The sequence below is a fragment of the Bufo gargarizans genome, chromosome 1, assembly GCF_014858855.1.
Source record: "Bufo gargarizans isolate SCDJY-AF-19 chromosome 1, ASM1485885v1, whole genome shotgun sequence".
NCBI classification, from domain to species: Eukaryota; Metazoa; Chordata; class Amphibia; order Anura; family Bufonidae; genus Bufo; species Bufo gargarizans.
In genome coordinates this window covers 344716209-344732780 of record NC_058080.1, presented here as the reverse complement: position 1 = coordinate 344732780, position 16572 = coordinate 344716209, and the positions used below count along the sequence as shown (strand labels likewise).

At 41.8% G+C, this 16572-nt stretch overlaps 1 protein-coding gene across 2 annotated transcripts in view; it reads left to right on the top strand.

The window, feature by feature from the left end:
* The window catches only part of TIMM44 (translocase of inner mitochondrial membrane 44), a 311940-nt gene that overhangs the window by 191373 nt on the left and 103995 nt on the right, over positions 1-16572 (top strand). For both annotated transcript variants that reach the window (XM_044306675.1, XM_044306666.1), the window contains one exon: positions 9954-10039. In XM_044306675.1, the coding sequence (XP_044162610.1) occupies positions 9954-10039 (86 nt within the window). The remainder of the gene's footprint in view (positions 1-9953; positions 10040-16572) is intronic.

The following is a 16572-nucleotide window of genomic DNA, read 5'->3' as shown; positions in this document are numbered from 1 at the left end:
TTCAGGGAAAGAGGATACCCCGATGGAATACTGAGAGTAGCCTATAAGGCAGCATGCTCGGAGAATAGAGATATGCTCCTCATACCAAAAAAGAGAGGCCGGACTCTACCATACCCTCGAAGACTACCCGCATCATAGGGACCTTTAATGCCCAACAGAAGGTTAGAAAGGTGCTTTTAAAGCACTGGGATATCCTTAAAACAGACCCAGACCTGGAGGACATAATAGGACCATATCCCCTGATTACCTACAGGAAGGGAAAAAGCCTCAAAGACAGACTGGTCAACAGTCATTACCAGCCTCCTACTAACCCTGTCAATTGGCTGGCAAGAAAGCCTACTGGCACATTTAAATGTGGCAGATGTATGGCGTGCAGCCAGGTACTCAAAACCAAGACTTTCATATGTTCACACACAGGCAGAGAATATGCCATCCGTGACTATATGAATTGTCTAACCATGGGTGTAGTGTATTACAATGCTCCTGCCCCCTTGACTATGTAGGCAAAACAAAAGGAGAATTTAGGCGACGGATTAGAGACCACTACAATGATATTCAAAACCACAAGGACACATCAGTTGCACGGCATATTAATCTCTGCCATGGTGGAAATGCCGCCTGCCTTAAATTCATAGGTAGCCAACAGGTCCCAAAGCCAAGGAGGGCAGGAGACTGGGATAAAATGATCTTGAGGGCAGAAACAAGGTGGATTTATAGAGTGAAATCAGTAACACCAAATTGATTAAACAAAATATTTCCTACAAGCCTTTCCTGTAGCCAAAATATGTAGTATATGTATATGGAAGGCAGGTCTATATATACAGTACAGATCAAAAGTTTGGACACACCTCATTCAAAGAATTTTCTTTATTTTTAGGACTATGAAAATTGTAGATTCACACTGAAGGCATTAAAACTATGAATTAACACCTGTGGAATTATATACTTATCAAAAAAGTATGAAACAAATGAAAATGTCATATTCTAGGTTCTTCAAAGTAGCCACCTTTTGCTTTGATTACTGCTTTGCACACTGTTGACATTCTCTTGATGAGCTTCAAGAGGTAGTCACCTGAAATGGTCTTCCAACAGTCTTGAAGGAGTTCCCAGAGATGCTTAGCACTTGTTGGCCCTTTTGCCTTCACTCTGTGGTCCAGCTCACCCCAAACCATCTCGGTCATCTGGCACAGCACCCCATCACTCTCCTTCATGGTCAAATAGCCTTTACACAGCCTGGAGGTGTGTTTGGGGTCATTGTCCTGTTGAAAAATAAATGATGGTCCAACTAAACGCAAACCGGATGGAATAGCATGCCGCTGCAAGATGCTGTGGTAGCCATGCTGGTTCAGTATGCCTTCAATTTTGAATAAATCCCCAACAGTGTCACCAGCAAATCGCCCCCACACCATCACACCTCCTCCTGCATGGTGGGAACCAGGAGTCCATCCGTTCACCTTTTGTGTCACACAAAGACACACTGGTTGGAACCAAATATCTCAAATTTGGACTCATCAGACCAAAGCACAGATTTCCACTGGTCTAATGTCAATTCCTTGTGTTCTCTAGCCCAAACAAGTCTCTTCTGCTTGTTGCCTGTCCTTAGCAGTGGTTTCCTAGCAGATATTCTACCATGAAGGCCTGATTCACACAGTCTCCTCTTAACAGTTGTTCTAGAGATGTCTGCTGCTAGAACTCTGTGTGGCATTGACCTGGTCTCTAATCTGACCTGCTGTTAACCTGCGATTTCTGAGGCTGGTGACTCGGATGAACTTATCCTCCGCAGCAGAGGCGACTCTTGGTCTTCCTTTCCTGGGGTGGTCCGCATGTGAGCCAGTTTCTTTGTAGCGCTTCATGGTTTTTGTGACTGCACTTGGGGACACTTTCAAAGTTTTCCCAATTTATCGGACTGGCTGACCTTCATTTCTTAAAGTAATGATGGCCACTTGTTTTTCTTTACTTAGCTGCTTTTTTCTTGCCATAATATAAATTCTAACAGTCTATTCAGTAGGACTATCAGCTGTGTATCCACCCGACTTCTCCACAACGCAACTGATGGTCCCAACCCCATTTTATAAGGCAAGAAATCCCACTTATTAAACCTGACAGGGCACACCTGTGAAGTGAAAACCATTTCAGGTGACTACCTCTTGAAGCTCATCAAGAGAATGCCAAGCAAAGCAGTAATCAAAGCAAAAAGTGGCTACTTTGAAGAACCTAGACTATGACATATTTTTAGTTGTTTCACACTTTTTTGTTATATATATATATATATATATATATATATATATATATATATATATATATATATATATATATATATATATATATATATATAATTCCACATGTGTTATTTCATAGTTTTGATGCCTTCAGTGTGAATCTACAATTTTCATAGTCATGAAAATAAAGAAAACTCTTTGAATGAGAAGGTGTGTCCAAACTTTTGGTCTGTTCTGTATATCTCTTTAATTAAACAATTATCTATCAAAATATATACACACATATATATATATATATATGTGTGTATATATACACAAATAAATCCAGTTTACCTCCATACTCATCTGTTGTCCCCGACTGCAATAAATAATATCAATGATCACCCATTCAAGGTGCTTTTTCAGGCTAGGGTCCTCATATCCTGACCAGTATTTTAATGTAAATATCGCAATGTCTGAAAAAATCGCATTATAACATCTAAGGTAGATAGGGTTAATGCAATATCTAACTATGTGAGTGCTAACTCTTTCTTTTGAATCCTACTGAGCCCAATATGACACATAGTCATCACTAACCAGAACCTTGCTGTACATAGAGCCGTCCGGGGACTCGGTATAAGATCCCCATGACAACTAGTTACTCCCCAGTACCTCGTCATTTCCGGTTAGCAGCAGTTGAGCGCAGCGAGACCGTCCCAGTGAGAAGGCGGCACCTGGCTGAGCATATCTCCTAGATCTGACGGGTAATAAAGGGGGGGGGGGAGCAATGAGTGCGCTGCCCACAACCAGACCGATTGGTCAATTTGAACATGGGTGGTGGGTGGAGCGGGACGCACGTAAAAAGAGACGCAATAGCACTAGAAGACTGCACTGCCGCATGATCGAAACAGGCACACAGCCACTGCCCCTGGCGCCTGAACATCAGTTTTTCCCTGAAGAGCCAAGTTCCTACTAGGCAAAACGCATCGGAGGATGAAACAGAATAGTTCTACTAGGGAGGTAAGAGTATAGGGACACACAGTATAGGCCCGAGGTTCCAGAGGCTGGGCGTCGTCCTTCTAAGGATGAGTGCCCCGACTACAGCCATTGAGGCACTTAGACTAGGTCAAGTAGGGGTAGCAATTAGGGAGAGTTACTGGTCTGATCAGGCTCATCCCCAATATATACAATACGCCCCCCACAGGGACGTTAGCAGGCCTATTTCTATCTATCCAGACCCTATCCTCCGTCCCTAAATAGCGCAGGAGTTCATCTTACTCCACAGTCTCATTTATTTTATTGATATAAATAAAAGTTAAATCTTAAACTAAATATAACAAGGCATACTCGGTACAGACTATATACATTTCGAGACTACTGAGAATATTTGAGTGGGTCTACCTTATTTAGACACCAACTATAAACGTATGAAACATTACCGTATGTGTTCCGTTTTTTTGCGGACCCATTGACTTGAATGGAGCCACGTAACGTGATTTGCGGGCAATAATAGGACATGTTCTATCTATCAACAAAACGGAAATACGGAAACAGAATGCACACGGAGTACATGTTATAAGGGAAAATAATACAGTGATTAGACTTTAATAGGGTTGCTTATCCCTAACATCTTCTAGCAACCATGCATGAAAATCACACCGAATCCGCACTTGCTTGCTGATGCTTGTGATTTTCACGCACCCCCATTCATTTCTATGGTGCCTGTGTTGCGTAAAAAACGCTAAATATAGAACATGGTACGATTTTCACGCAACTCACAAGTGATGCGTGAAAATCACAGCTCATCTGCACAGCCCCATTGAAGTGAATGGGTCCGGATTCAGTGTGGGTGCAATGCTCACCTCACGCATTGCACCCGCGTGGAAAACTCACCCGTGTGCAAGGGGCCTAAGTGTTAACATTGTGAGGATCAAAGTATGGAAATATAGAGGGTGGTCCCTCAGGGGAGAAAAGGTGCAATGGCACCCACCGCCAAAACTGCTTGGCATTTAGAACTATATGAAACAAAAGGGGCAGTAACGTATTAAAACCTAACTTTTATTGTCAAAAATTAAGATCCCAGAATTGGGAGAGAGAACCCCTTACAGACAAACAATACAGACAAAACGGCAGGGAACCTGGGGTAACAGGTCACCTTTTAGATCAGTTAAATGAAAGTGCAGAACCCCTTAAATACAGACTGCTTACTAAAATGTGCCTTGGGACGTTACAAAAATTAAATAAAAAACTAACTTGCCTCATCCACTTGATCGCGCAGCCGGCATAGTCTTCTTTCTTCTTCTTTCAGGACCTGCAAAAGGACCTTTGACGTAATCGCGCTCACCATGTGATGAGCGTGGTAACGTCGGTGCAGGTCCTGATGAATGAAAATAGAAGGAATCTTCTATCTTCATTGAGCAGTACCTGCACTGACATCACTGCACTCATCACATGGTGAGCGCGATTACATCATCAAATGTACTTTTGCAGGCTTTGCGATCAAGTGGATGAGATGAGTTAATTTTTGTAAAAATGTTTACCCCGGCCCCCCCCCCCCCCCCTTCACCGGCACATTTTAGTAAGCATTCTGTATTAAGAATGCTATTATTTCCCCTTATAACCATCATGTTATAAGGGAAAATAATAAAATCTACAGAACACCTAACCCGAACTTCAGTGAAGAAGTCCAGGTTCGGGTCTGGGTATGCATTGCATTGCACCTGCACGATAAAAACTGAACAACGCAAAACTGACTGAATTTGCGTGTGCACTTGCGCGTGTTTCCCGCAATGCACCCGGCATCCAGAGCAAATTCGTGATGCCCCGTGTGAAAGAGGCCTTAGGAAATAATATTCAGTTGTATTACCTTGCATAATTTTTTTGCAAAAGCGTTTATTATATCATGTTTGCGTATTTCACTTTCACATAAATGACTCATTGTTTATTTTTGTGTTATTTTATACAGTCCTATTTTAACAAACTATCTGATATTAATTTTTGGTGACTGTCGGATAGTAGGCCACGCTACAACTCCAGCTGTAATGTTGAGTATTTATATTCATGTGGGGGTCCTGAACCCTATTGTGAGTAGGACCCAACACATATCTCATATCCTGTGTGTATGTGTATACAGTACAGACCAAAAGTTTGGACACACCTTCTCATTCAAAGAGTTTTCTTTATTTTCATGACTATGAAAATTGTAGATTCACACTGAAGGCATCAAAACTATGAATTAACACATGTGGAATTATATACATAACAAAAAAGTGTGAAACAACTAAAAATTTCATATTCTAGGTTCTTCAAAGTAGCCGACCCAAAAATGCTGCAATTATATTACCATACTTTTCGCTTTATAAGACAAATTTTTACCCCCTTTAAAAAATGGCAGTGTGCCTTATAAAGCGATGGTTGACTTTTTAGTGGTTGACACGGATGTATCGCCGGCCGCTGCAGAGCGCGGCCGGCGATACATCAGTTACAGTATGGGGAGGGAGGAGGGGCTGGAGGCAAGTCGTTATTTTAATGAACAAATGTTCTTTTATTTATTCTATTTTATTTATCTGTTCTGTGCAGTGCTATTAAGAAAATGGCAAGTTTTGTATTTTGTACTTTTGCAGTAATGCAAATGTTATTTAATTTAGTAAAAGATGTTTTATTTTGAAAAATAAAGTTCTTGAGTTAAGCATAACTACATGTGACAAGGCTCACAAAAACGTTCGGGACATTTTGCAAAATCATTGGTCTATTTTGCAATCTGACCCAGATATTGGGGAGCTTATTCTGGACTTTCCCTCAATTACGTACCGACGTAGTTCAAATCTACGTGATCACTTGGTGCATAGTTTATGTACACAACCTAAACCTGAGACCTGGTTAAAAAATACCCTCAAGGGTACCTTTCCCTGTGGCTCATGTATCATCTGCAGGAATATCCTGAGAGGTGAATTCTTTACCAGCCGTACAACAGGCAAGAGGTATAAGATACGGTCGTTCATCAGGTGTACTTCTGTGGGTATTGTATATTTAATCAGTTGCCAATGTGGGTCACAATACGTCTGCAAAACAATACGTGAATTGAGACACAGACTCGGTGAACATATGTCTGACATCCGCAATAAGCGGGACACATCAGTGGCACGTCATGTATGTGAAATGCATGACGGTGACCCTGATGTGTTAAAAGTACAGGGGATTGAACAAGTGACTATGTCAATCCGTGGAGGTGATAGTGATATACCCCTACTACGTAAAGAAGCGATGTGGACATATAAGTTGCAGACAGTTCAACCATTAGGGCTTAATGAGTCCATATAGTTTGCCAGCTTTATCTAATACAGTAGCCCCAATACACACGGGATGATATGTGTTACCTAGATTAGAGCTGTACGTCTGATATTGGAGTTGTACACATATCTATATGCTGCCTTATAATATGATGCAATTGCATCTTGTTCGGTCTTTCCATTTTAATACATCAGGGGTTATGTTGATATACACCTATACATGCTGGGTGTATATTTTACATATTACACCTGAGCTGCGATTGTTAGTGATACTCTTTGAGTCTATCAGTGTACTAGTTTACCCCTCCCCATTGGTGTCATATGACATGGATGGGAGCGGTACTTGCTGTTTCGGTTTATGAATCCTGAGGGTACCCCGTCCTGCGGACCTGTTCTGGATCCAATGACGATACATGGGCCGCGATTTTCATTCCCCCTGTTACTGCGAGAAACGCAATCTATGTCGGTAGGTGTAAGAATCATTTTCGGCATCGGCCGGTCAGAGGGCGGAGCCAGAGAGCCCACCCCTATTTCTGATTGGAGATGTTACCGTCACACTCCTCCCGATGGGCGGGGCCTCGGCCATATGAACTCGGCGTTCTATCGGCCGCGCGCGGCCATTACAGCGCCAATAGCCATAGCACACCACAGTGCGGCTTGTACTGTCTTGACATTAGTAGCAAAAATAAGCTCCTGAAGATGCGTGATAATTACAGGTCACGTGGAAACGCGTGGAGCTGCTGCATAGTATCAGGACACAGCTCTTTAGGCAGGACTGCACTAGATGCATTTAACCCTTTAGTCAGCCTTGGAGTATGCATGTGATGAATGGATGAGCCAAAACATACTGGCTATAGTTGTGTGAATGGAGGTAAATTATATTGGCTCTGAGTGATCGTATATAGCCAATACTGGCTGCGGATATAGGGTTGTGACCTAGGTATTTACCATCAGCCATACATATATATTGATCTGAAATCTGCACTACACCTAGTGGTTGTAAGTCCATTGAGACTTCTATTTGACAGGGGCAGTGTGATCAAGTGTATTGAGCATTTCAGGATACATGTACCAGTTGGCACAACCTTATCCGTGTATATACATCTTATAGGATCACCGGTTATACACACACACTGCATCCATTCACACTGACTTCAGTGTCCCTTACCCCGGCCTGCATATTTATAGCAATTCCCAGCTAGCAAGTCGGGTCCTAGCCTAGTCTTTCTAATGTGCAGAGGTGTTATTTGTTTCCCCTCTCTGTATACATTTCTAAGATTAGTTGCCTGATGGTCACAGACTGTGACATATGGGTCTTCCCCCACCCTCTTTTTAAACAGACTTTAATAAAGGCTTTGTTTTTTATTTTTAAACGTTAATCAGGCTGTGATTTTCTAAGTATTATAGGAACGTCTACCAATTTAATTGTTCTAAGTGTGTATTTATAACTACATTTCTGCATTATCAGTAATTTCTGTGTGCTTTTGCTTTGAAAATCCAAGCAAATAGACCTCTAGCACAATTCCCTTTAAAATATTGCATCGCCTACTGTTATCGCAATTTTTAGGGCCCTAATCACAATCACACAAAATTCCCATATCGTGCAGCCCTAATAAATATATATATATATATATATATATATATATATATATACACACACACACACACACACTAAAGTAATATTTAAGTATTTTCATTTTCTTAATTCCCGGAGAACCCTTTTAAGGCTGCAAGCTCTGACCCAACCAGAACCTAGACATATAACCAATTTACCTTGCAATCCATTTGTCTTGCTCCTGTGTGAGTCTGCAACACACAGAGTATCATGGCGCCTGATCTTCCCTCACAAAACTTCAAAGGCTACAATACCCACAATTCCTAGCATTTCTGCTGTTAGCTTGGCACAAACTGGCACTGGTCGTGTTGATGTTCATTGATTGGCTGCCTGATATTAATCCAGTTACGCCCCCTCTACTCGGTAATCAGCAGCACATTAACACACCCTTTGTTTCACAGGACATTTAGTTAGAGAATCAATAGCAACACACTGAGCATGCTCAACCTAACAAAGGTTCAGAACTACAGGTCAAGGCCATGGTAATTTATGAGGAAACACAGTGGGTTACAGAGGAACAAAACTACTTTTATAACTACTGAACAGTAAATATGTCAAATTTAAATTATACTAGGTAATTATTGATGATGAATTAGTCTAAAACAGAACTTATATTTATGGTAACTGGAGTACCCCTTTAAGTCTTGGAAAACCCCTTTAATATATCTTTTGAAACACACCATTTTGTCTATGTAACTTTATTTAACTGTCCCAGCCTACAAGAGCTTTTCTTAGTTCAGCAGTTTCCAATAGCTTTTCGGGAAGCCCAAACCAACTAAATGCATAACTGAACCATAACCCTTAAGCCTCATGCACACGTCTGTGGAACACCGGCCTGGATTCCTGCTGAGTGCAGGAGCTCATGGCGTCATTGGTTGCTATGACGCTGTGCGCCCGCTGCTGTACAGTAATACACTCGTATTATCTATACCAGTGTATTACTGTACAGCAGCGGCGGCACGAAGCGCACAGCATCATAGCAACCAATGACGCCATGCCCTCCTGCACTCAGCAGGAATCCAGGCTGGTATCTCACGGTCCTTGTTCCACGGACGTGTGCATGAGACTTTACTTAGATGATTCATCCCCTGCCCATGGCAGTTGTATCATTCATAGTAAGCTTCAGGCCACAATTGATCATTGTCACAGTTGACCAGCATGGGCAAGAAATGATGATTTAAAAGGGTTTCCTGTTTTGCATCAACATCCTTTGAAACAATCATTTGTGAAGGTAGCTGTAATTTTGTAACGTATTTCTTTTAACTGTGTCCATTCTGGGCTGTGGTCACATGACCGTACAGCTCATTCTTATTTTCTGTGATGTTATGTCCATGTCCTAGTCAAAGCAGCAGTAGAGGCAGTGATAGGGGAGTGTATGTAACTAGTTAGGGGTGGTACTGGAGCTGTGGCACAGAAAGGAAAAGTGCATCATGGGTTTCATACAGCAAAAGGAAGCGCTACATATAGGAGGTAAACGAACCAGAGCGAATTGTTTGAATGGTGACTATGGGTAAGGAGAGTCCAAATTAAAAAAGAAATGCACATGGAATCATGTACATGTGGTAAGCAAATCTGTTAAAAACCATAGTAATACTAGAAAACCCCTTTTAAAGGCATTAGGTGGTACGGAAATGCAAAGAGCAACAGTGCTGATCACAGTACCAGTAGTACTAATACCTATATTAACATTTTGGTGTGCATCATATTTGCAAAGACGGTGTATGTCAATGATATGATCCAGCTACTAAAGTGCCTCATTTTATACCTGGATTCATGCGTATGGCCTTTCACTATGCAAATAATGTGTGCGCTGTTTAAAGAATGATAATTACAGTTACTTTCCTGTTTTAGGGAGTCGATGGGTGTTGTTCTGCATAAGGATTCTAAATGGCATCAACAATGGAAGGATTTTAAAGATAACAATGTAGTATTTAATAGTAAGTATGCAATGTAAAGTGCTTCTGATTCTTAAAGTGCATCCAATTTTACTGACCCGCAAAACAGCACTGTAGCTACAATTCTGTTTCTTCTTAAAGGGGTTGTGCCACTAATGATCGCTGTTATATCACTTTCACCAAATACCACCATTTATCAAAACTGATCTATTCTAAAGTTATTTGCCTACTGTGGCAAACTTGTTTTGATATTCAGTTGCTATAGGTTACATCCTGCATTGAAGCCTTGTAATTTAGGATACACGTTAGTGTCACATGGTCTGCTGATATCAAGACTACAAGTAGGTAGTGCCAACTAGAGGTGGGCGATATGGCCTAAAATCTATATTGCGATTTATAATTTTAAGCATGTGCAATATTGCAATATATATCGCAATATATTCTATATTTCGGGCGGTTAAACTTTTTATTTAACCACCTCAGCCCCCCTAGCTTAAACCCTGTTAATGCCTAGACCACTTTTTACAATTCTGCACTACACTACTTTCACGGTTTATTGCTCAGTCATACAACTCACCACCCAAATGAATTTTATCTACTTTTTTTCTCACTAATAGAGCTTTCATTTAGTGGTATTTCATTGCTGCTAACATTTTTACTTTTTTTGTTATTAATCGAAATTGACCAAATTTTTTGCAAATTATATAAATTTTTCTTTAAATTTATTGTTCTACATGTCTTTGATAAAAAAAAAAATGCAATAAGTGTATATTCATTTTTACAACTATGGTACAAAAATGTGAATTTCCGCATTTTGAAGCAGCTCTGACTTTGTCATGTTTCCTGAGGTTCTACAATGCCCAGACAGTAGAAACACCCCACAAATGACCCCATTTCGGAAAGTAGACACCCTAAGGTATTCGCTGATGGGCATAGTGAGTTCATGAAAGTTTTTATTTTTTGTCACAAGTTAGCGGAAAATGATTGTAAGAAAAATAAAATAAAGTCTCATATTCCACTAACTTGTGACAAAAAATAAAATTTTACATGAACTAAACATACCCCTCACGGAATACCTTGGGGTGTCTTCTTTCCAAAATGGGGTCACATGTGGGGTATTTATAGTTTGGAATCCAAATGCGTAAAAATGCCCTGTGAAATCCCAGCATGGGTATATGTAAAAAGACACCCTAAAACACATTGCCCTACTTCTCCCAAGTACAGAGATACCACATGTGTGACACTTTTTTGCAGCCAAGATGCACAAAGGGGCCCAAATTCCAATGAGTACTTTCAGGATTTCACAGGGCATTTTTACGCATTTGGATTCCAAACTACTTTTCACGCTTTAGGGCATCTAAAATGCCAGGGCAGTATAAATACCCCACATGTGACCCCATTTTGGAAAGAAGACACCCCAAGGTATTCCGTGAGGGGCATGGCGAGTTCATAGAATTTTTATTTATTTTTTTAAGGCACAAGTTAACCGAAATTGATTTGTTTATTTATTTTTCTCACAAAGTCTCCCTTTCTGCTAACTTGTGACAATAAGTTCAATCCTGACCGAAATGGGGTCATTTGTGGGGTGTGTTTACTGTTCTGGCATTTTGGGCGGGGCTAAATTATGAGCAACCCTGTAAAGCCTAAAGGTACTCGTTGGACTTTCGGCCCCTTTACGCACCTAGACTGCAAAAAAGTGTCACACTTGGTATCGCCGTACTCAGAAGTAGGGCAATGTGTTTTAGGGTGTATTTTTACATATACCCATGCTGGGTGAGAGAAATATGACAATGACAACTTTGTATAAAAAAAAAAAAAAGGTAAAAGTTGTCTTTAAGAGAGCTATTTCTCTCACCCAGCATGGGTATATGTAAAAAGACACCCCAAAACACATTGCGCTACTTCTCCTGAGTATGGCGATACCACATGTGTGACACTTTTTTGCAGCAAAGGGGCCCAAATTCCAGTACCTAAAGTACCTTTTAGGAGGGCATTTGGATTCCAGACTTCTTCTCACGCTTTAGGGCCCCTAAAATGCCAGGGCAGTATAAATACCCCACAAGTGACCCAATTTTGGAAAGACACCCCAAGGTATTCCGTGAGGGGCATGGTGAGTTCCTAGAATTTTATTTTTTGGGGGGCACAAGTTAGCGGAAATTGATTTTGTAAGAGAGAAAAAAAAAACATTTTCCGCTAACTTGTGCCAAAAGAAAAAAATATTCTAGGAACTCGCCATGCCCCTCACGGAATACATTGGGGTGTCTTCTTAACAAAATGGGGTCACTTGTGGGGTATTTATACTGCCCTGGCATTTTAGGGGCCCTAAAGCGTTAGAAGTCTGGAATATAAATGTCTAAAAAATGTTACGCATTTGGATTCCGTGAGGGGTATGGTGAGTTCATGTGAGATTTTATTTTTTGTCTCTGAGACTTTGTAAGAAAAAACAAAAAAAATTAAAAAAAAATTTCCGCTAACTTAAAAAAAAATTCTATGAACTCGCCATGCCCCTCAAAAGTGATCTTTATAGCGCCACAGCGATTTTAATGTGTTTTTGCAGTGATCATTAAAAAAAATTCTGTCACTGCGGTGGGGCGGACTGAACGCAAGTGTGCGCAGAAGATCAGCCCTGATCGGGCGAACACTGCGTTTTTTGTAGAGCCTATAGAACATGTCCTATTCTTGTCCCAATTGCGGACAAGTAAAGGCATTTTCTATATAGTTTTGGCAATGTGCGGATCCGCAAAATGCGGAAAGCACATTGCCGGTGTCCGTGTTTTGCAGATCGGTGGATCCACGGATCCGCAAAACACATACAGACGTCTGAATGGAGCCTTACAGGGGGTGATCAATGACAGAGGGGTGATCAGGGGTTAATATGGGGTTAATAAGTGACGGGGGGGGGGGTCTAGTGTAGTGTGGTGCTACTTATTACAGAGCTGCTTGTGTCCTCTGGTGGTCGATCCAAGCAAAAGGGACCACCAGAGGACCAGGTACCAGGTTTATCAGACGCTGTTAACAAAACAAAGGTTAAAAAGTATTGCATCTACAGCCTGCCGGCGAATGATCGGATCCTGTGAACGCACACTCCTGTGTGCACGCGTTCACAGGAAACCTCGCCACTCACGAGATGACGCACCGGCACGTCCAAGAGGAATAACAGGGCTGCCGCCAGTACGCACTCCTGCATGCGGCGGTCCTGAGGCGGTTAATAACTATTAGCCTCCTTAGGAGCTAGAACCCTTTTCCTATTCACCCTATTAGAGCTCTATTAGGGTTAATAGGACTTCACACTCTCCCTGCTGCCCTGTGCATAGTGCCTACAGCAGCAGGGAGATTAGTATGGCAGCCAGGTCTTCAAGTAGCGTTCTGGCTGTCATGGTAACCGATCGGAGACCTGTGATTTCACTGCTGATCAGAAGCTGCCACCCTGGGGCCACTGCCACCAATGATTAAATCGTGTGGGCCCGCAATTAAGGCGAGCGTGACAGATTAGGTCCGGATGCGTTCAGGGTGCGTTCAGTTAAACTCGCACCATTTTGCAAGCAAGTTCAGTCAGTTTTGTCTGCAATTGCGTTTAGTTGTTCAGTTTTTTCCGCGCGGGTGCAATGCGTTTTGATGCGTTTTTCACGCGCGTGATAAAAAACCATCAGTGAAAAACGCATTGCATCCGCACTTGCTTGCAGATGCAATGCGTTATTCACGCAGCCCCATTCACTTCTATGGAGCCAGGGCTGCGTGAAAAACGCAGAATATAGAACATGCTGCGATTTTAAAGCATTGCAGAAGTGATGCGTGAAAAAAAACGCTCATGTACACAGCCCCATTGAAATGAATGGGTCAGGATTCAGTGCGGGTGCTATGCGTTCACCTACTGCATTGCACCCGCGCGGAAATCTCGCCCGTGTGAACGCAGCCTTAATATAATACTTAGACGAAGGGGAGTTGAAGGGATGGGCTGTGGCCACTGCGCCACCAATGAATATAGTTAATATGCCTGAATACAAACGTAGCCTGCATGTGCCAGCCATATCCCATTCCTGGTCTCTATTACTGCGCGTCGTGATCTGCTGCAATTAACCCCACAGTCCCTCTCCTCCTCCTCCCTGTTCACATTGTTGGTGCAGTGGCAGTGGCCACAGTCCTTCCTCCTCCTACTCTGTTCTCATTGGTGGCACAGTGGCCACAGTCCCTCCCCTCCTCCTCCTAGTCTGTTCTCATTGGTGGTCAGCGGCAGCCACACACAGTGGGGAGGGAGGGACTCGTTCTCCACTGTGCTGGCTCAGGAGAACATGGTGCATGCCGAGAGCGGCGCATGTCATGTTCTACCGCGATATAAACTAAATCTCTATCGTTGGCCAAATTTATATAGTTTATATTGCATATAGTCTATATTGCCAACTGTTTTCTCTTTTTTTTTAATATGAAATAAAAGTGTCTGCTCAGATCGGATGGGTTGTTTTGATGCTAAGTTTTGACATCTTAAGTATCTGTCGAGTATGTAGTCTAGAAGAAGAGGGTCATCTGCAATGGCACAAATACTTGACCTACAACAGGGGGGTAATGTAGATTTTCTGAATTAGCAGTGACTGCATTTACATGCCATGTACTTAGTCTAGGAATAGCACGATAACTCCCCCTATTGCTTGTAACAACTATGTAGCAATGTCAAATTCAGTTTTTAATGTTCGCACACTAAGGGTGTGTTCACATCGTGTTTTTGCAATTCGTTTAACGGATATGTTGGGGGCAAAAAAGGATACAAAAACATATCGCACCATGCTTTTGTATCCTGCAGAGTCCATTAAAAAAACATATACGTTAATATTTTTGTGCAATGGAACTTTCTGGTGTAGCTTCTGTCTGTGGCATCCGTTAACATATAAGATTAAAATATTTTTCTATATGTTAAATGGATGGCAAAAACGTCATATGAACCCACCCTTACTTGTCATGTAAGGGGCTAGTGTGGCTTTCTGGTGTTAACAAAATCCGCATGCTCATGTCAAATACAGCATCTAACATTAGAACAGTTACTCTGCATATGTGAGGGTACTTTTACATTTGCGGTAGAGGATTCCGGCAGGCAGTCCGGGCGTAAACTGATGGCATTTGTCAGACCGATCCGGATGCGCATCCGCCTAACAAATGCATTGAAATACCGCATCCGTCTCTCCAGTGTCATCTGGAAAAAACGGATCCGGTATTTTTATTTATTTTTAAAGGTCTGCGCATCTGGAAAGCCGGATTCGTTTTGCCGGAACACTTAATGCACTAATACACTTCAATGTAAATGAATGCTTGATCCTGCATTCCGGCAAGTGTTCAGTATTTTTGGCCGGAGAGAAAATTGCAGCATGCTGCGGTATTTTCTCCGTCCAAAAAACGTAAGAGGGACTGAACTGAATGCTCTCCATTCAGAATGCATTTGGATAAAACTGATCTTTTATTTTTTCCGGTATTGAGCTCCTGTGATGGAACTCAATACCGGAAAACAAATGTGCTAGTGTGAAAGTTCACTTATGGGGTAATGGGGTAGGCTGGAGCTTGCAAAAAACCTGCATAGGCATATCCAATATAGAGTCTAACTCTAGCAGTATTATGTTGCATTTGGTAGGGGGTAATATAACTGTTCTCTGCTTCCAATAGCTGCACAGCCACATAAAATCATGCTCAACGCAATGTAGGTCCAACACGGGGTTGGAGCTACCATAATGTTGTAAGATGCTCAGATGCTGGCAGCGAACCACAAAGCCATGTGTGAAAAAAGGCTTCCATTACTTTAAAAGATGGCAGGTGAGGGTGGTCGTCTTACACACATGACAATCGGATTGTTCATATTCATATGGTGCATCACTGTAATCTGCAGTGGAGCCAAGTCTAAGTTTTAAGGCACAACCAGGCTGCTTGGTCGTGTGAAGTGACGTAGAAGAACACAACACAGCCAGGTTCTAAATATGTTGTTACCATCCCATTAGGGCATATGCTTAGTAGAACGCAGTACAGTTGGACCCCAAATTTGGCGATGCTGCCTCAGGAGAGGTAACATTGTTTTAAGGGCGTTTTTCCCATCCCAGAAAGTTATGGCCATCACTTTAGTATTGGTGAAGGTCTGACTTCCGGCCTGCTTTTCGGCCCTGTTACAATATTTGTTTCCTGCAAAATAGTGCCGTACTTTGCTGAGGATTTCAGCAAACTTGAACATGAATTAGAGCGTGTTTCAATTCTCTGTTCAGGTGTTTTTTTTGCGTCTGTGTTCAGAGAAAAACTTTGAAAAGGCTACAGTCAATAGTGTTGCCCCTTCATTTTCAAAATCTGGGGTTCCAGAAGTGCTAATATTAATGGCATATACTAGAACTATGCAGCCTCTTCCTGTCAGAAAATGCAGGCCATTCTGTCATTCAACCATTTAATTTATAATCATTATTAGACTTTATTTATTAACACATAGAGGTAGATTTAGCAAAACTTGTGTAAAGGGAAGTTTTCATTTTCCAAAGAGGCTCTGAAAAATAAAAGGTGGCATCTGATTGATTTCTATGGGAAACTAAACTAGTTTTTCTTTACACCAGTTTTCA